General features: G+C 39.6%; 1 protein-coding gene across 2 annotated transcripts in view; it reads left to right on the top strand.

The window, feature by feature from the left end:
- Positions 1 to 22,470, top strand: part of Iswi (Imitation SWI) — a 304,965-nt gene that overhangs the window by 270,287 nt on the left and 12,208 nt on the right. For both annotated transcript variants that reach the window (XM_068225541.1, XM_068225540.1), the window contains exons 19-20: positions 3,825 to 4,076; positions 4,155 to 4,315. In XM_068225541.1, coding sequence (XP_068081642.1) covers positions 3,825 to 4,076; positions 4,155 to 4,315 — 413 coding nt within the window. The remainder of the gene's footprint in view (positions 1 to 3,824; positions 4,077 to 4,154; positions 4,316 to 22,470) is intronic.

Genomic DNA, 22,470 nt, shown 5'->3' with positions numbered 1-22,470 from the left:
TAGGGGGCCCATTCCATACCAGGAAAATGCACCCCAGACCATAACACACACCAGCGCCCTGGACCACACTTTTGAGGTAGGTGGGATCCATCGCTTCATGTGGTCTGCGCCATACACGGTGCCTCCCATCGTCATAATGCAGTTGAAATCATGATTCGTCCGACCATGTCACGTTACGCTGTTGTTCCAGTGTCCATGACTGGTGACAAATGTGCGTCGTTGTGCCCGATGGTGTTGGGTTAACAATGGTACCCGGTGCGGTGCCGGCTCCGATACCCCATAGAACCCATGTTCCTACAGATTGTCCACTGGGAGACGTGTCTAGCATGGCCTGTGTTGAATTGAGCCGTGATTTGTTGCACGGTTGCCCGTCTGTCACTATTGACAATCCGTCTTGGATGTCGCCGGTCACGGTCATCGAGGGTGGCTGAACGGCCGGTCGTTCATCTGTTGTGGACAGTGACACCCGCATTCAACCATTCACGATACACTCTGGACACGGTTGATCGTGTGAAGCCCAATTCCCGCACCACTTTCGAAATCGCACTTCCCATCCGTCGGGCACCGACCACTATACCCCGTTCGAACGGTGTCAGCTCACGACGACGTTCCATGTTACACCTGTCACATGCACAGCCACTGCTCACAAGGTCTCCTATACAACTGCCGCTGGCACAGGGGTCGTGTGGTGCGCAGAAAACACACCTGCGCATCAGTGCTCCGCTATCCCATGACATTTGCTCAGTCAGTGTATTTGTAATGTTTTACCAAAGGGTAGGTTGTACCAACTCATTTCCACTCTCTTTATTGTTTTCTTGGTCTCCCAGGCCCATCTAGTAGCCACAATCGTTAAGGCATCAAATCTAAATGGTCTGACACTCTGGTTAGCTGCTTCAAGTCCCGTTGATCGGAAAAAAAATTTGCCATCAGAACGTTATCACTTGGTCACGTAATCACTTGATTGTGTGCCAGTAGCATGGGTTCATTTCCAAACCTCACTGCAGTGTTTGTATGGAGTGAGGGCATATGACAATGTTGATGGTAATTTGTCCATCAGTTGGAGACGTTAAGCCTTACGTAGACCCCTTGATGCTATTTGATAGGAGTAGGCTATGTGCCGGCACCAAGTTTCACCCTCTCTTCCTACTGTCGTGTCTGGACCTACTACTAATAAAATTAAAAACCAGGCGAGTTGGCCATGCCATTAGGAGCGTGCGGCTGTGATCTTGCATCCGGAAGATAGTGGGTTCAAATCCCATTTTGGGCAGCCCTGAAGATGGTTTTCCCAATTTCACACCAGGAAAATGCTGGGACTGTACCTTAATTAAGGCCATGGCCACTTCAACTCCTATGCCTTTCCTATCCCATCGTTGCCATAAGACCTGTCTGTGTCGGTGTGATGTAATGCCACAAGCAAAAAAAAATAAAAATAAGATGTTCAATAGAGAAATGTTTGATGGATGCAGTTCTGTTGATTCATGCATATACTAGGTGGTCCACCGGCCCCTTGCAATCTGGTTTAATGCATCCTACTGGGCTTATTACAATTCTGAAATACAACGGTCCCTCTCCCAAAACCAGGTTAATGGAATGAGATGTGTGGGTATTGACTGGAAGACAGCTGGAATCATGAGCATCACTATTAATTCATTATGGGTACCTCGAATGAACCCATAAAACGAGGACAGATACGAAGAACATGTTCCTTACAACAGGGGGTACACACACAGATCAGGTGCAGATATTGAATAGGCTAGGAAGTACACTGCATGTCAAAGCCTTGCAGTAGCTCACATGGCAAGGGTGCAGTGGGAAATGTGATAGTGGACAGCACAGACGATAAAGTTCTGCTGGCTGTAAACCAGCTTGAAGTTCAAATGTAAAACATCCGATGACACCACAGCATAGAGGCTGGATGATACACCCTATATGCTGAAATCTCACTTTTCAGAAATTTGTTGGTTACATCCTTATTCCGGGGAGGTCTTCAATTAAAATTCTTTGCATATTGAGGATACTATTCCGAGGTTGAGCTGGTTTATAGTGGAATCATCAGTGTGAAATGCTGTTCGAGTTATGCGTAACATTCTTCGCCAGCACCTACTTTCAAAAGAATAGTTTTTCCTCAGATCTGTAGCACGCAGAGGCCACATCTTGGCTCCACAGAGGAAAACTTATAATACCGGACTGGATATTAGTCTCATTCTATATGGATCAAATTCATTAAAAGATATTAGAATCCTTCCATATTGATGGTTTCCACTTCACAAAGCAAAAAATTAAATCTATCCTCCTAATACAATACAAAATATATTGAAGCTGTGTTAGGGGAGTGACAGGTGCATGGTAAACTGTAAGTGACCATAGTGGAAACCGTAAATGAAGTTCCAATCTGTAATGAAAAAAGTGAGGGGTTGTGAGCAACTTGGGCTGATAAGTAAAAAGTGTAAAATGGGTGTTTTGTATTGAATTAGGAGGATACATTTAATTTTTTGATTTGTCACGTGGATCAAATTCGTCGTTACATTTTTGGCCATAGCTGTTCTCTTAACCTCAGGGACACAGCTACCTAAACTGGAAATGACTGAATAAGGATATAGCATTTCAGAGATGTTCTCCAATTCCTTGAAGATGTCTGAGCTGGGTAATTACTCAGCTCATAATCAACTATTATTTTGGTCATGTTCATGTTAATTTGTAGTCCCATTTGATCACTGACATTTTTGACGTGAGAGATGTGCTCAGCCATTTTTGTCTAATCAGTGGCAATAAATGCAGTATTGTCTGCATAATGTAGGTTGGATATTTTCTTACCATCGCAGGAAATCTGCCATCCTATACCTCAAGTTCAGCTCTCATCATCTACTCACCATAGATATAGAAATTTAAGAGCACAGGTGATAGTATACAGCCCTGCCAGACACCTTTCTGAATCTTTAAATTCCCAGACAGTTTGCCATTTATTTTTACCTCTAGGAAATATACCTATGCTTCGTTACGGTATTCTACATTGTATACAGATATTGAAGTAAATTACTGTACTCGCAGTGAATAAGAAATTTTAAATTGCCTGTCTCTTGGTGTTATCCGAGAAACAGCATACATTATTTCCAATGTAAAAACCCCCTTTGTGGCCACCTCAGGGAATTCTGAGAATTTGCAATTTTTGTATGGATCTTGAGGTTATCAGCTTCTCTGGTACCAAGTTTGTAAGATGCCTGGAAGTGGCTCATAATTTATGTCTATTATCATTTTTATAATAGTTTTTTTCATATTATATATATATATATTGCTCCAAACAGACATCCATTTATTTATATAGATAGCTGAATTTGCTCCATACAGCTTCCTTGTTAGCCAAACCAGATGTGCTGGAATCCCACTTTCGAACTAAACTTGCCAAATCTTCTCCCACTGAACACAGTCAAAAGGTCTTCCATTATCTTCCATTAGTCTTAAAAGTAAATTCTCTTCAATCAATTAATGGATGTTTAATGTATGTTGTGTTTTGTCTTTATCTCAGACAAATTCAGTTGTTCAAGCGGGGGATCTCAGTAGCAAGGAAAGCTTTGAAGCCTCTCTTTTAGTATATACAGCAGGATCTAAGTTGTATGCAAAATAAGGGCTAAGTCCCTGTAATTGTCACGTCTGGTTGTGGAACCCTTCTTTTGCAGAGGGACAAAAATGGATGTAACCCAGTCAACTGGCCAAATGCCATGTCTTCAGATCTGTTATTTGCATTATTTAAACAAAATTTAAAGTGCATATATATTTGGCCTTAAAGATAGAAAAATCTTAATTTTCTTTTTATTGTCTTTTAATAGGGTTTCACCAATTGGACGAAACGAGACTTCAACCAGTTTATCAAGGCAAATGAAAAGTATGGTCGGGACGACATAGAGAATATAGCTAAAGATGTTGAAGGTAAAACTCCTGATGAAGTTATGGAATATAGCACTGTCTTTTGGGAGCGATGCCATGAGCTCCAAGACATTGACCGTATTATGGCACAGATAGATCGTGGAGAGGCAAAGATACAACGTCGGGCTAGCATAAAGAAAGCATTAGATGCAAAGGTAAGAGTTTATTAATTTGTTTACATTTAATCAAGGAATTATAGTGGTTTAATTTCTTTTTAAATCATTCTATTTCAGATGGCGAGATACAGAGCTCCTTTTCACCAACTACGGATTGCATATGGAACTAATAAGGGTAAAAACTATACAGAGGAGGAGGACAGATTTCTGGTGTGTATGTTGCACAAATTGGGGTTTGATAAGGAGAATGTGTATGAGGAACTTCGTGCAGCTGTAAGGTAAGATTGTTCTGGCTTCAATAAATATTGCTAGAGCATTTTTTTTCTTTTGTTTTTAATTTATTGTTCATCACACTGTAGTTTTGGACTTGAAATATGATCTAGTCAACTTCATGAGCAAAGGAGGATTTTTGAATTTGTAAATAATATGTTAGAATGATATAGTAGTTGGAGGTATTAAATTATGCTTTGAAATCAGCTTCAACAGTTCAACAATCCCAATTATATTAATTTTGAATGTAATATATTGTTCCAACCAGTGGTGGCATTAAGGACCCCACAGACCCCGCAGGGCGGGTTGGTCCATGGCTTGTAAGGGGCCCATTACTATTTCTTAATTCAGTAGTTAAAGAGTGATTTTACATATTGATAAAGCTACAGCACACAACACAGCATTATTTGTATAACAGAGGGTTATTCCAAACTTAGGCCGTCCTAGTGCAGAGCTTTCGTCAGTAGGAGTACGGTAATTATTTCTGAAAGACTGTGGGTGTCTCAACCTGTTCCTGTAACAACCATCCCTTGCTGCCTCTCTCAACTATTAACAAGGCTTTTGAAGTAATTTAGACAGTTCTGAGAACCCAGTAGTTAGCGAAGATGTGATAACAAAGACATCCTCCTTATCTAAACTCTAAATACTGAAATTTCAAACCTGTTCGAAACTTTCGGAAATCATACTCTTTGGTTAGTGTAGCTAAGTAGGCCTACGATGGACAGTTGAGTTGTAAATAGTAGTAAATTATTTGATCCTAGGAACAAGATTATTTCTTAATACTAGCTGTAGTACCCGGCGTTGCCCAGATAATTTTTGAATGTATACCTTTAAGATTTGTATTACCAGTTATATGTGAAGTGAATTTTTATACAATTCCATTTTCAGATTTTGATTAATATTTTATGATCTGTTACATAGTTTTAGAGTTATTTAGAAGTGTTAGATCTCAAGTTTTGCTTATTTAATTTTCAAGTAAAACTTTATCCTTATGGAAGCTTGAATTGACGGGGAAATATTTGATCCTGTCAAAAATTAATAAGTGGTAACTATATTTTTACCCGTCACACTATAGATACGATGTATACGACTTAAACTATCATTGAGACTGTCACCAATTAGCCTTACGACCGAAAAAGCAGTGGATTAAACATTAATCTCTGTTATTTTAGACTGTTTACTTTTAAGCCCATCTCAGCCTTCTCGTCTAAGTGGAGGCTGAACGTGGACTTAAACAATATCCAGAGAGTCCCAGTTCATCTCAGCGACACATAAACAATGGATTCGACATTAATATTAGTTATTTGCCTTTATTTTTACATGTCGCCCCCCTCCCATTCCCTACCCCTAGCAGGGGTTGCGATGTTTCATCTCCCTAGTATTTTTTTTTCCCAGATGGTAAGTCATGTGTACAAAGTTTCATTGAGAGCTATTCTAGAACATACCCACACATATCCATAATCTCACTTTTACATTCATTTTCACCCCTTCTCAATCACCATTCTGATTCTGGCTGAAGTATGACTTAACCAGCATCCACAGTGTCAAAGTTCAACTCAGCAACCTCGTAAACAATGGATTCAACATTGATATCAGTCATTTTTTATTTTTATATTTCACCCCCTCCCGTAGGAGTGTTACCAATACTGCATGAGGGCTATGCTGGAAGAAACACACACAAGTGCGTAATTTCAGTGATTTTGGACATTTTCCTTTTCACCCCTTCTCACCCCAATACTGATGGGGGCTGAACATGGACTTCAACGACATCTGGAGTCTCATTTTCACCTCAGCGACCCTGAAAACTATGGATTTGGCTCAAATATCGGTCTTTTTAGATTATTTTTTACATTCACCCCTACCCTACATTATTTTTTCCAGATTGTAAGTCATGCTTGTATCAATTTTGGTTGAGAGCTGTGCTGGAACATACACATGTATACCCATTATCTCGGTCATTTTGGAAATTTTCATATTCACCTTTCCTCATCACCTATGTGAAAGGAGGCTGAACTTGGACGTTCAAAAAATCCAGAGTGTCACTATTCGTCTCAGCGACCCTAAAAACTATGGATTGGACATTATTTTCAATTATTTTTATAACTCACCCCCTCCCACCCGCACGCATGCTAGGGTTGTCATTCATCCACAAAGTTTGTTTCCTGATAGTAAGCCTTAAGTGTACCAAGTTCCCGAAAACCATGGATGCAATACAAATATAGGTCATTTTTAGTTATATTACACCCTCTTCCCTAGGGGCTCTAGAGGTGTCTTGCCCCAAGAGTATTATTTCCATATACAGTAGACGTCCGCTATAGCGAGTACGGCATATAACAAGAACTTCGTTATAGCGACGACTTTTTTTCTGTCCCTTCAAAATTCCTATATTAAACTGTGTATCGTCCTTCGGTTACAGCGAGAACCCTATCACTGGCGCATCCGTTATTACGAGCGATAAAGCCCGCGCGATTTTTTCCGTTACGGATATTTATGCACCCCAGCGATGATATTGCATGCGATCGATTACCTTCGGCATCGTTTCCTCACTATGTGCACTAGCGATTTCTCTCGTCGACATTCGAAGGCGATGTCGGAGTCGATTAGTAATACCCGTCGACAGCTGATCCATAAAGAAAATTTGAAATGAAAGAGAACATATTTTCGTAATAAATGCGTAAATAACATGGCCGATAGCAGTTGTTAACTCGTTAAAAATACTGAAATAAACGATATCTTAATTTTAATGTTATATACGGAAATTAAGTAAGAATGTGATACACCTCAAGATATGGCAGAGTACATCACTGATTTCAGAGGATATTTCATATCTTCTCAGTCTAGTTACGGCTATTTACATGTAAATTTTTCGCGAGGAGGTTATTTCTCTACATGCGTTTCAAATATGTTTTCACATATACGGTTAGGTTAGGTGACGCTGTTTGAAGAAGAAAGCTGAGGTGTTTGCCACAGAAATCTCTGGAGTGATACCGTATTTCTCCGAATCCAAGACTTTTTTTTCTCTCAGAATCTCATGCGAAAACTCGAGGGTTGTTGCATTCGTGGCCTAACAGTAAGTTCATGGATACCACTGGCAACTACCGCAGTAACCACGCTGCTTCTTTTCACACGCGCACAGAACTCGTTGACAATAAACGACCGCCTCTTTGCTACACATCGCTAGCCGCGACAACCGGTTGTACAGTGCCTGTGTGTTTCTCAAATCTGCAGAATGCCATCAAAACATGCAACCCTTCGAATTCTTAGAAAAGCCACGGCTACTCAGTAGCAGTCACAACGCGTCTATTGTACTTGATGCTTAGTAAAATTAAGGTTTATAGACAGCAGGAATATTTTCATGATGGATAGTCGTATTGTAAAGATACGTGGAAAAGGTATTGCCGGCAAATTTTCAACGGGTTCTAGTCGATATTATGATGCCAATTTTAAGTTAATGTTTATTAAACACTCGGAAATGTAGAATAATTGTGCAGCCGCAAGAAAATACGGCATAGGCCTAACTAAAGCCAATATTTGGCGTTAGCGTGTACACAAAGAGCTAAAAAAAAATGCGTACCGGTACTGTACAAAAAATGCATTCAGTGGTCCGCAACAAGGACGCTTTAAAGAAGTCGAAGAGAAATTGTGAGGTATGTGCACGAAAAACGCAAGGGCGGAATGGCCATACCGTGGTGCAATAAACTCGTTCGTTGACTTTCAATGTTCGCGATTTGGCCTATACATCGCTAGCCGCTGAATTTGGCCAAACCCAACAGCGAGACGTGCGTGAGCGGTAGCAGGTTATATCTGACGCTGCGCAAATGTAACAGTTTTATAGACACCAAGAATAATTTCCTGATGGATCGTTGTATTGTAGAGACGCATGGAATAGGCATTGCCGGAAAATTTTCAATGAGTTCTCTTCGGTATTATAATGCCAATGTTAAGTTAATGGTCCTTAAACCCATGGAAATAAAGAATAATTGTGCAGCCGCAAAAAGAAAACAACAGAAATACGGCGTGACGAAAGTCAATGTTCGGCGTCTAAACTTGCGTAGGCCTACTGTACAACAAGGCATTCATATGATTTTACGAGCTTCTTTTTGAGCCTGACTTAAATTTTTTGAAAGAAAAACGGGGTTCATCTTGTATTAGGAGAAATACGGTACTATATTTTTTTCAGAATGAAATTAAACATACACTTTCATGTAGTATCGGATTACGAAAAATAACAAACAAGTAAGACGTAGTGTGCGTATCATCTGCGGAAACGCAAGTTTTGAACAAACTGATTGCCGTTTCATACCGATTTTAATGTGCATGAAGGGTTTTCCAACTTTTAATAAAAAATCGGATATAACGACAATCCGTTATAGCGAGTAAATTTTTCGCTGTTATGAATTCTCGCTATAATGGACTTCTACTGTAGTAGGTAATATTTGTACAAAATAGTTGACAACTATGCTTGAACGCACAAACTTCCTTGTACTGTCTGTATGGTTACATCGATTAGATTGGGTTAAAAATGGAATAATGAATGATAATTTAGGAATTACAGTAATTGTCATGGACTTGCCTTTTTTCCAGTCATCGGATGACCAATTCTGGAGAGTCTTGGCCCACTGGAACCTCTTTGCAGGCATAGCAGGAATAATCTTAGCTTTTCTTCGAAGTCGCCTTGCTTTCATTCCAGCATTAAACAGCTCTCGTCTCACAGTCCTGGCTGATACGAATGACCCATACTCTTCTAATTTCTTACATAAATCCGAACTAGTCTTGCGATTGTTTACTGACAAATTAATCGGTTTTCACTTGCTCCTTGGGGTTAGTTTCTTCTTTCGCCCAAAGTTTCCAACACGTTGACATTTTGTCTTCCCCTTGTCTTCACATTTTTAAATTCTACTTACAGATTGCTGTGATATTTGCAATCTAGAAGCTATCGCTTGCTGCAAATAATGTTTCTCAACAAGTAGCTCTCTGGCAAAGCCTTTCTCGTCATAAGTTATGAATTTCATTATGGTCCATATTGACAATTGATCACTGTCAAAGGTTAGGAAGGATCCACCTATTCAATACTATTAGTTAGTATCTTATGACACTGGGACTAGTTTCGACCCCATATATATTGGGTCATCTTCAGCCATGCTCTAATTGGAAGACATAAGCACACGTATAACCAATAAAAAAATGAAATGGCGTATGGCTTTTAGTTCCGGGAATGTCCGAGGACAAGTTTGGCTCGCCAGGTGCAGGTCTTTTGATTTGACACCCGTAGGCGACCTGCACGTCATGATGAGGATGAAATGATGATGAAGACTACACATACACCCAGCCCCCGTGTCAGCGAAATTAACAAATTCTGGTTAAAATTCCCGACCCTGCCGGGAATATTAACCAATTCTGGTTAAAATTCCCGACCCTGCCGGGAATCAAACCTCTTTGACCCAAGGCCACATGCTAACCATTTAGCCATGGAGCCAGACATATAACCAATAATGATATGACACTGATATGACACAATTTATAGTCTGAATAACATATCTACACTTTAAACTAAATAACACATCAAAATGTTGTGGTTGATGGCAAACGGTTATAATGCACAATTTATCAATAAAATCAACACAACTAAGAGACGTCAAATTTACACTTTAAACAGAGAATCAGTACACAAAAAAAATATATTCCTCCTCAATGTTCAGTAATATAAATATATACAAAATTACAGTACTAATATTTTCAAGAAGAATAACCAACAAATAGCTTTTAAAACAAATAATAACAATTTAATCAATTTCTTTAACACACTTACTATCAATCAAACTAATAAGTTTTCTCAATCAGGTGTCTACAAACTGCAGTGTAATAGCTGTGAAAGTGCATATATTGGGCAAACAGGACGTAATTTTTCAAAAAGATACATGGGACATGTCACTGCTTCAAGATACAATCGTTTCTCTGCCATGGCACAGCACATGAGACTCAAAACATAATTTTACATCAATTGACCAAGATCTAAGCATTTTATAAGTAGATAAGAAGGGCACCATGCTCATCATATTGGAGAATTGTTACATTCATTTAGAACAATATTTTAACCCTAACCATAATATTAATGAAATTAATGAAAAATATAATATTCTGTTCTATATTATCATTCCTCCTTTCCCGCCGTTGTCCGGTCCCAAGTCCGGAATGAGAAAGGCGGAGGGTTTGCTGGTCTGGCACCCAGCTGTAAAACTGCCAACACCGAGTGTTAGGCGGCAGGAAATAACCTGACTCCCTAAGGAGGCCAACGGCTTCGGGCGAATGAGCCCCTTGAGGTGGGGTGATGGTTCCTCACAGTGGAGAAAATGCCACTGGAATCCATTATGCAGCGTCTGTTCTGCAGGTTAGGGGCGGCTGCAGAAGGCGTCGGTACTCCAGAGGAGCGGCCTCATTATCATTTCACTGGATCACATCCAGAGTTGTAATTTGGGACCTAGTCCCACACAGGTGACACCTTGACAGTCAACCATGGAAGGTCTTTTAAGGAATACTCCACCGGCTGAACCAAGAGTTCAGAGAAGGCAGCATTCGGATACGGTGGGCTGCTACCTAAAAGATACCATAGAGTCGGAGGCACGGAAATACCCCAGTACTTCGTACACGAATGAGACAAAATCAAGAATCAAACCAAAGCAGATAACATACTTCTCTACACACAATATAAACTCATTCATGCAAACCGGTAAACTAAAATTGATCACCGACATAATGGACCAACACAAAATTCTTATCATGGGATTACAGGAAATTAGAAACACTGACCAGGATGCCTTGGAATCTCAAGGGTACAGACTTTATAAAGGTATACCTGGGAAGAGAGTGATGAAGAATGTCCCACAATTTGGAACAGGATTTTTGGTCAGCCTTAAAATAATAAACTCAGTTCAAGAATTCAATTCACAGTCTCCACGACTCTCAACGCTCACCTTAAAGGCATCTAATAAAATCTATACTATAATAAATGCCCATGCTCCCACTAATGATAAAAACAACTCCTCAAAAGACCATGAGGAAACAGAAGAATTTTGGGACCTATTGGACCAGATCATAGATAACATCCCCAAACACCATGTAAAATTATTAATAGGCGACTTGCAACGCTCAACTAGGCAGAGAAAGAAAATACCGTGACATCATCGGAAAATGGCCAGCACACAAGAAAACAAACAAAAATGGAGAGAGACTAGTTGACCTGTATAGAAACCATAACTTAATCTCAAAATCTACGTTTTAAGAGGAAACCTCAAAAACTCAAAACACGGAAACACCCTGACTACACTAAAGGAGAATGGCAACTGGATCACATCTGCATGGACAAATACCACCACAAAGAGACTTATAACGTCAAAGTCCTCCGAGGAATAGACACAGGTTCAGATCACTAGTAGTTAAAATTAAAATTAAACTCGCTCCCCAGAGGAGACAGCAAAAGCAAGCCCTTAAAACTAAAAGAAAAATAGATCCTACCCAGCTAATCAACAACAAAAATTACCAGAAAGCAACTGCAAAAATAAAAATCACAGATAAACTTAGTACACAACCTTAAACAAATTGCAGAAGACCTGGCTCCAATTAAACCATGTAAGAAACACCAATGGTGGAACAGTGAATGTGATGAAACAGTGGAGAAAAGACATCAGGCATGGCTATTACATCAGTCCCAAAAAACAGAAATATCCTATCAAAATCTAGTAAAACAGAGAAAAGAAACTACCCAAGTCTTAAGAAGAATAAAAAGACAACATCATACGGACACACTGCCGTTAATTGAAGAACAATTTAATAAAACTCAATCAAGGAACTACTACAAAACTTTCAGAAAGCAGCTCCAAAAATATGAACCCCCGGCCCTACTGATGGATGAAAATGGTAAGCTGACTCATAACAATAAAGACAATGCAGAAATTCTGGCTAAATATTTCAACAAGATTTAAATTGTGAGGAACCTACAGAACTCTTTCATTTGGACACCAACACCCTGATAAAAACTCCACCAGAGAACATCAATCCCCCCCACAATAAAGGAAGTCTACCAAGCTCTGAATAAAAAAACTACAAAGCGCCACGAGATCAGACCTTTGCAGAAATCTGGAAATATGCAGGAACATCAGCAAAAGTTGCCCTCCATCAACAACTTGTCTCTATCTGGATTAAAGAAGAACTACCAGAACACTGGACAACAGCCCTCATTCACCCACTGCACAAAAAAGGAGACAAAACCGACCCTAATAACTACAGGGGAATCTCGCTGCTAGACATAACATACAAAATATTTTCAATAATCATCCTTAATAGGATAAGTTTACAACTTGAGAAAGAACTAGGAGAATATCAAGGAGGTTTCAGACCCTGGAGAAGCTGTCCTGATCAGATCATGAGTCTTAAGTTGATAATGGACTATAACAGGAGAAGAAATAGAGATATGCTGATAACATTTGTAGATTTCAAGAAAGCTTATGATTGCATCCATAGAGAATCTCTGTTCAAAATTTTAAGACACCTTGGACTACACCCCAAATTAATAAACATGATAAAATTGACTCTAACACCAAGTCAAACGTGAAGTTTAGGGGTGAAACATCAGAGACATTTGAAATTAAAACTGGACTACGGCAGGGAGATGGGCTCTCACCAGTATTGTTTAATTGTGCTCTAGAAATGGTAATGAGGGAATGGTTTAGGAAATGTCCCCCCAAAATAAAGATTGGCCGAAAAATTAAAACAAATTGCCTGGGTTTTGCTGATGATTTAGCATTACTAGCAGTGGATATAAAAGAAGCAAAATCCCAGATATCAGAACTTCAAAACATTGCAAATAAAATTGGCCTCAAAATATCATTTGAAAAAACAGAAATTATGTGCCCCAAAAACCAACACAACTAAAAGAAGTTACCATAAATGGTAATAAAATCAAAATAGTAACTCAATTTAAATATCTTGGAGAAATAATAACACATAACCTAAACGAAAAAATCTCAATCCAAACAAGAACAAATAGATTAGCTAAAGCACGAAAATTAACATGGGATATCTACAAAAAGAAATGTCTATCAATAAATGCAAAAATAAAACACTAAACACTTATAAAACCGGAAGCTACATATGCAGCAGAAACACTTTTTCACCTGAATAAACAATCAAAGACTGACAGACTTGGAAGGAGGGTTGGAAGAACCTGCATCAACAAAAAATACCAGAAGGATGGACAGTGGCGGTTAATACCTAACAGTGGAAAATTCTAAATTCCCATGGAGGGAATTAGATATTTTTCACCAATGGAGCCTGTCAAAAACGTATCAGATGTAAGGCTTTTCAGGCGTTTGCTCTATTAACCAGCGTTTCGTCTTAGGTCTGACACTAGACTCGTCAGAGTGGGATGTGTCAGACCCTACCCACCGACGCTGGGTGTATGCAGGTGAGCTTATCAGAAGCCTATATAAGAGGCACAGTCTGATAACTGCATCTCCATTGTGGAGATTTATCTCCCGTATGCAGTGTCAGACCTAAGACGAAACGCTGGTTAATAGAGCAAACGCCTGAAAAGCCTTGCATCTGATACGTTAATACCTAACAGTCGTGTACAAAGAGCTAGAATTCATTACAGATACTATGCGTAAGAGGGGACTGGGATTCTTTGGACATATCATGAGGATGCAGGATTCGAGACTTCTGAAACAACTAGTACAACACAATTTCGTCTCAAAAAATACCACAACAGGATGTAAATGGATCAGAGAAGTAAGAGAAGATCTGAAGAAAATAGGCCATACAACAGAAGACACCACAAATAAGATAAAATTGAATACAAAACTCAAGAATACAAACCTCCGCTTTACCCTTACACAAAACAAACCAACAACATGCATCTTTTCAACTTGGCCTCGCTGCAGGGCCGTCAAGTTCTGTTTACCCTCAACACAGTTTGTTGAGAGCTAATATAGACAGGGGGTGTCCACAGGGAGGAGTATTATCACCAACATTATGGTGTCTGGTAGTGGATGAACTATGTACCAGGTTAAATGTTGGAGGAATTTACGCCCAAGGCTATGCAGATGCCATTAGCCTGATGGCGGTGGGAAATTTCCCCAGTACGGTTTCAGAGCTCGTACGTAGGGTGGAAAGATGGTGCCACGACACGGACTTGTCAGTTAATCCCGACAAGACGGAGCTTGTGGTATTTACGAGGAGGAGGAGGCTAGACGGACTGTCAGAGCCTTTCCTATTTGGGAAAAAATTAGTTAAGACAATTTCAGTTAAGTACCTAGGGGTAATCCTTGAGGCAAGACTGAGTTGGAAGAAACACTTAGACCATAAGGTGGATAAGGCTCGCAAGATTATGTGGGCCTGTTGCAGGGCCGTCGGAAAGACTTGGGGCCTAGGACCTAAGGTGGACCATTGGCTCTATATTTCTATTGTACGGCCCACGATCACCTACGCATCTTTAGTCTGGTGGCCAGGTTCGGAGAGTAAAACTGTGACCACCAAGTTAAACAGTGTCCAAAGACTTGCGTGTCTAGGAATAACAGGGGCACTGGATACTACACCATTATGTGCAATGGAGGCCATCCTAGGTCTTCCCCCCTTACATTTATGTGTTAAGGAAATAGCGGGAATGAGTGCCTACTGCCTCTGGTCACTCGGAGGATGGTCCTTCAAGAATCCGAATAGAGGTCATGCCTCTATTCTCACAAGGCTTCACCAGACCTGCCCTATGACAATGATGATCGGGGAACTATAAATTCACAGTGGTGATACCCACAAGGGAGGAGTGGGCCGCGGATGCTGGGGCCCGTCTTAGGTCTGGGGGCTGTACATGGTACACAGGTGGCTCGTGGACAGAGACGGGCACAGGCGCCGGGGTCTGGGGGCCTAAGACAAGGCTCTCCCTACCTATGGGTAAATATGCTACTGTTTTCCAGGCCGAAGTATACGCAATACTGGCCTGTGCTGTATATATATGGAACATGCCTGGACGCAGAAGATGCATCACTATTTGCAGCGATAGCCAGGCAGCATTAAAAGCACTATGTGCAGTTAAAACAACATCAAAAATGGTATGGGAATGCCAAAGGATGTTAGATCAGCTGTGTGAACTTAGCTCAGTTACCCTATTATGGGTCCCTGGGCACACAGGTATCAGTGGAAATGAAGAAGCTGACAAACTGGGCGAAACAAGGCTCAAAAGGTCCTTTCATAGGACCAGAGCCCTTCCTGGGAGTGTCACTCCGAAGCGTGAAACTGGTAATATCCCAGTGGACAAACCAGTCTCACTTAGACATTTGGAAGAGGTTAACTATAGCAAGGCAGGCACGTGAACTTATCAAAGGGCCTAGCCAAAGTTATAAAAAGGTCCTGATAAATTTGAATAGGACCAGAATGCGAATGGTAGTTGGACTGTTGACAGACCACAATACCTTACAGACACACCTACACATCATGAAAATCAGTCAGGATCCGATGTGTAGAAGATGCGGTAGGGAGGAGGAGACCTCTGTGCATGTGTTATGTCAGTGAGAGGCTCTTGCAAGCACTAGACATCGATACCTTGGTTCACATTTCGTGAGCCTGGAAGACGTCAGGAATGCCAACATCTGGACACTGGTATCCTTTATAGGAGCACTAGGTCTGGACTAGGCAAACCCGTTTAAGGGACACAAAGGGTCTTCACAGACCTACGTGTGGAGCCCTGTGAAGGCAGGGTTCACCCATTCTTTATCTATCTATCTATCTATCTATCTATCTATCTATCTATCTATCTATCTATCTATCTTTTCAACTGAGGAAAGGGCACGAAGATCGGAGCGTCTGAAGAAGTACTGGGAAGACCGCAAAGTCCGAACAATCCCTTCAAAGAGACCTGAACGACGGACTGACTAAAGTGATCCTATGTGGTCATAAAAGAAGAAGAATTATCATTCCTATATACACAAAGTATAAACGGAGAAAAGACACATTAAGTCCACCGATCAATTCAAATCTACCTACTTGCCCCCCACCTGCCCCTCCTCGCACATCCCTCCTCCAATCCCTGCCATCATAAGCTATACTCCTGCTCCCTCTCACAGTTAGTCTGGTGTTGGTATCCATACCAAGTGCACGTAACTTGCGAACAACATAGGGTTGAGTCTCATATAGCTACACATATTTATCTTGATCTTCTTTCTTTCGTTGTATTCTCAGTTATTTACTTCAAATTATTTTCTTTTCAGACATTCACCTCCAAATAAATTAAACAATAGATCACTATATTGATAAGGAAAACCTAATCAAGGTGTGAATGTTCCCCTTAAAGCTACATAAGTCTTGACCCATATTACTATTGAACAAACATGAATATCAGTCAAGTTGCTCATCTACACAGAAAAGGATACAAACTAAAGTGTAGATATGTTATTCAGACTTCGTCAACAGTTTAAATTAAGACTATAAATTGTCATATCAGTGTCATATCATTATTGGTTATATGTGTGCTTATGTCTTCCAATTAGAAAATGGCTGAAGATGATATATGGGGTCGAAACTAGTCCCAGTGTTATAAGACAATATACAAACTAATAGTATTGAATAGGTGGACCCTTCCTACCCTTTGATAGCCTTTCTTTCTTAGCGAAAGTTGGCGAAGGTTATTACACTGAAGCTCAGCTTGTAGGATTTCAGCAAGATATAGCAGATATCCTGGATTCAGGAGGCCAAATGGACTGTATTGCGATTGACCTATCTAAGGCATTCGATAGGGTAGATCATGGAAGACTACTGGCAAAAATGATTGCTATTGGACTAGAAAAAAGAGTGACTGAATGGGTAGCGATATTTCTAGAACTCAGAGAATTAGAGTAGGCAAAGCTTTATCTTTTTTTGCTAAGGGCTTTACGTCGCACCGACACAGATAGGTCTTATGGCGACGATGGGATAGGAAAGGCCTAGGAGTTGGAAGGAAGCGGCCGTGGCCTTAATTAAGGTACAGCCCCAACATTTGCCTGGTGTGAAAATGGGAAACCACGGAAAACCATTTTCAGGGCTGCCGATAGTGGGATTCGAACCTACTATCTCCCGGATGCAAGCTCACAGCCGCGCGCCTCTACGCCCACGGCCAACTCGCCCGGTAAAGCTTTATCTGACCCTGTAATAATTAAGAGGGGAATTCCTCAAGGCAGTATTATTGGACCTTTGTTTTCTTACGTATATCAATGATATGTGTAAAGAAGTGGAATCAGAGATAAGGCTGTTTGCAGATGATGTTATTTTGTACAGAGTAATAAATAAGTTACAAGATGGTGAGCGGCTGCAGGGTGACTTCGATAGTGTTGGGAGATGGACGGTGGGCAATGGTATGATGATAAACGGGGTTAAAAGTCAGGTTGTGAGTTTCACAAATGGGAAAAGTCCTCTCAGTTTTAATTACTGCGTTGATGGGGTGAAAGTTCCTTTTGGGGATCATTGTAAGTACCTAGGTGTTTATTTATTATTATTTACGTATTTTACGCCCACATTGGAGCACTTAAATCAATACATTTGAGTTAATTTCTTCTTTTTCTTCTCCCAGAACTTTCTCATCCTCTCCAACCTGGAAGCCCTTTGTGTGTCCAATATAGTATATTGTTTCCGTTCAACTGTTTTTAGTTTGAGACTTATGCTTTTGTTCTTCAAAATCCTCTTCTCTTTTCTGTCTTTGATTTGTTGCCAAGTTATACCCAATTCTTCCAAATCATCCTGAACTTCTTTGAACCAATTATTATTGATTTTATTTTTCAAAAAGTAATCAAATAGTTGTTTCAATATCCTGGTGTCTGGTAATCTTGATATGTGACAAAAAAAGGAAATTCTTCTTTTACGCATTGTAGATATTATTGATTCACATTCACGATAGACAATGTTGTTAGGCAACAATCTCCACTGTCCATCAACTTGGTGTTTTTTATTAATAATTGTTCTAAGAATTCTTCTGTCAGTTTTCTGTAATTTGTCTGTTGTAGATTTTACATTTAATTTGAATAAAGTTTCACTAGCATACGTTGCCTCTGGTTTTACTATGGAATTACAGTGTTTCAGAATAGCGTTTATCGAAAGAGATTTTTTTTTTTATAGGTTGGCCAGGTAAGTCTTTGTGCTTGTTTAAATTTAGTTGTTCTGTGTTCTATTGCTTCTTTTTCATTTGTGTTCCATGTTATTTCCCCAAGATATTTGAATTTTTGAACAATTTTAATCTCTTTATTACTGTTCAGTTGAATAATTGGTAAATCAACTTTAAAAGTTGGCATCATTTCTGTTTTTTCAAATGAAATTTGTAATCCCATTTTTTTGGCTATAATTTCTAGTTGTTCATTTTGAAATTTAGCCTCTTCTATTGTATTTGCAAGTAATGCTAAATCGTCCGCAAAAGCAAGGCAGTTGAGCTTAATACTTCTACCGATCTTGATAGTTGGTTGGCATTTCTTGTTCCATTCACGCATAACCTTCACCAATGCACAATTAAATAACAATGGTGTGAGTCCATCTCCTTGTCGAAGTCCAGTTCTTACAGTGAAAGATTCTGATGATTCACCTCTAAATTTTAACTTTTGCCTTTGTATTTTTAAAAGTCATACTAATGAGGTTAACAAGTTTTTGGTGTAATCCAAATTCCTTAAGGCTTTTTAATAATGATTCATGATGAATACTGCCGTATGCTTTTTTAAAATCTACAAACGTGATGACTAGACCCTTACTTTCGAACTCTTTGGTGCTTCATTTTCCATTTTAAACTAATGATTTGATCTGGACAGCTTCTACCTGGTCGAAATCCTCCCTGATATTCTCCAAGTTCTTGGTCGAGTTGTTCTTGGATTCTTGTGTATATAATCTTCGATAAAATCTTGTATGTAATATATCAAGCAAGGATATCCCCCGATAATTATTTGGATCAGAGCGATCACCTTTCTTATGCAGTGGGTGGATTATCGCTGTATTCCATTCCTCGGGAAGCTTCTCCGTGTTCCAGATACCAATAATTAGCATTCTTCCATATTTCTGCTACTATTTGATTCTCTCCTGTTGCTTTGTAGTTTTTAAGTGCATTAATTGCTGTTTTCACTTCATTGTAAACTGGTGGTATAATCTTTTGTAATGGAGTTTTATTTTTTGGGTTAGGGTCAAATTCTAAATGTTCCACAGGATCCTCACAATTAAGTAACTCTTTAAAGTATTCTGCAAGGATGTTAGCATTATCCTGATTATTGTGTGCCATTTTTCCATTTTTATTCCTTAATATAAGTGTGGGAGGGGTAAACTTAGATTGATATTGCTTGAATGTTTTGTAATAGTCTCTTGTTTTATGCTGATTGAATGTTTCCTCTATTGTGCTAAGCATTTCCTTTTGATAATTTCTTTTAATTGTCCTAATTTCCTTAGCTGTTTGTCTTCTGGCATTAATTAGTTCTTCTCGAGATTTTTCTGTTTTCTCTGTTGATCATTTAACCATGCCTTGTGCCTTGCTTGAATTGCTTTGACACATTCCCCGTTCCACCACGCATGTTTCTTTCTCCTTTAAATTGGAGCGATTTCTTCAGCTATGGTTTTAAGTTTGTTGATCGTCTCTAATTTGTCATTTAAAGGTGTTTTGGATCTCTCTAAATATATTTTATTATTTATTAAATAACTGGGATCATAATTTCTCCTTGCTTTGAGATGATTACGTTGGTGTTTCCTTTTTGGTGTTAACTTGATTTTTATTTTAGAGATATAATGATCCGAGTCAATGTCTACCCCACGGAGGACTCTGACATCATAAATTTCTTTATGATAATCTTTATCCATAGCAACGTGATCAATCTGAAACTCTCCCAATTTTACGTTAGGGCATTTCCATGTCATAAGTTTATGTGGTCGCCTCATGAATCTGGTGGTTTCCAAAATGAGTCCATGATCTGCACAAAGTTCAATTAATCTTTGGCCATTTTTGTTCGTTAATTTATGAGCTGGCTATTTTCTTACAACTGTGCGATACTTCTTTTCTCTTCCTATTTTAGCATTGAAATCTCCAAGTAAGATTTTTATATGCTCATCAGGGATCTTCAATAATATGTAATCAAGTTCTTCCCAAAAGTTTTCAACTCTTTCTCTATCTTTATTGTTTTTGTCATTTGTTGGTGCATGGACATTTATTAAAGTATAAGTTTTATTCCCTACTTTAACTGTTAGAATTGCCATCCTCAAAGAGTTTGAAGAAAAATCTTCAACTGAGTCTATTATGCTACTATGAACAAGAAAACCTACACCAAATTGGGGGACATTCTTCATTACTCTTTGTCCTGGAGGTCCTTTGTAGAGACGATAACCTCCTGATTCAATTGGGTCCTGGTCTGTGTTCCTGAGTTCTTGTAAAGCCATTATTAAAATCCTATGTTGGTCCATCACATCAGTTAAATGTTTCAACTTGCCCACCTTACTTCGTGAATTAATGTTTAATGTTGCAAAATATGAAAATTTTGCTGATTTGTTGGACTTAAGTCTCCTCTTACATTGTTGGGTTTGTCCACTGTCAGTCAGCTGTCTGTCAATTGTCTGTTGGGCTTCCAGGCACTCCGACTCGCCTAGGTCTTCTACTTGACACCCCACCGATTCCGAGTGGTATCTTTGTGCAGATCCATGTTGTTGTTTGTCCACACCGGTGGATTTATTCATTAGAAGACTCATCATCATTGATTGTCTGATCTTTCGATCGAAACATTTCTAACCGAGGTCAGCCTGATCTGGAAAGGTGATTAATGAAGTATGAATTGGTGATAAATGAAACACGACAAGTTCATCCTAGTTGTTCAGGACTGGGAGTAGGCATTTCCTCCATACCCTGCAAACATTATGGTTTTTCCGCCAATACTCGGGTAGCTGAATGCAGTGGTTTCCCACTGCGCGATGGGGTCGCCATATCCCTACGCCAACCTAGGTGTTTATATAAGAAAAGACTTTCATTGCGGTAACCATATAAATATGATTGTTAATAAAGGGTACAGATCTCTGCACAGGGTTATGAGGGTGTTTAGGGGTTGTAGTAAGGTAAAGGAGAGGGCATATAAGTCTCTGGTAAGACCCCAACTAGAGTATGGTTCCAATGTATGGAACCTTCACCAGGATTACTTGATTCAAGAACTGGAAAAAATCCAAAGAAAAGTAGCTCGATTTGTTCTGGGTGATTTCCGACAAAAGAGTAGCGTTACAAAAATGTTGCAAAGTTTGGGCTGGGAAGACTTGTGAGAAAGGAGACGAGCTGCTCGATTAAGTGGTATGTTCCGAGCTGTCAGTGGAGAGATGGCGTGGGAGGACATCAGTAGACAAATAAGTTTGAGTGGTGTTTTTAAAATTAGGAAAGATCACAATATGAAGATAAAGTTGAAATTCAGGAGGGCAAATTGGGGCAAATATTCGTTTATAGGAAGGGGAGTTAGGGATTGGAATAACTTACCAAGGAAAATGTTCAATAATTTTCCAATTTCTTTGCGATCATTTAAGAAAAGGCTAGGAAAACAACAGGTAGGGAATCTGCCACTTGAGTGACTGCCCTAAATGCAGATCAGTAGTGATTGATTGATTGATTGATTGATTGATTGATTGATTGATTGATTGATTGATTGATTGATTGATTGATTGATTTCATCTCCCCATAACCTCAAAATTTGACAGTTCTCTAGAACCACTCTTAAAAAATATCAACTCAACTCGTGAATAGTATCAATAATGCGTATAACAGAATGCACAGTTTTAACAACAGGTCACATTATTTACTTCCATACAACAATATGTAGATATAGACGATAAACAACAGAACTTTAGCACTAACAAAAATGACACAAAACTATCTGAATGATTAATTTCGTGTGGCTATTTCTAGCCGGGTGCAGCCCTTGTAAGGCAGACCCTCCGATGAGGGTGGGCGGCATCTGCCATGTGTAGGTAACTGCGTGTTATTGTGGTGGAGGATAGTGTTATGTGTAGTGTGTGAGGTGCAGGGATGTTGGGGACAGCACAAACACCCAGTCCCCGGGCCATTGGAATTAACCAATGAAGGTTAAAATCCCCGACCCGGCCGGGAATCGAACCCGGGACCCTCTGAACCGAAGGCCAGTATGCTGACCATTCAGCCAAC

The sequence above is a fragment of the Anabrus simplex genome, chromosome 1, assembly GCF_040414725.1.
Source record: "Anabrus simplex isolate iqAnaSimp1 chromosome 1, ASM4041472v1, whole genome shotgun sequence".
In the NCBI taxonomy this organism is placed as follows: Eukaryota; Metazoa; Arthropoda; class Insecta; order Orthoptera; family Tettigoniidae; genus Anabrus; species Anabrus simplex.
Note: the sequence above shows the minus strand (reverse complement) of the source record. Positions and strands in the feature narration are given on the sequence as shown.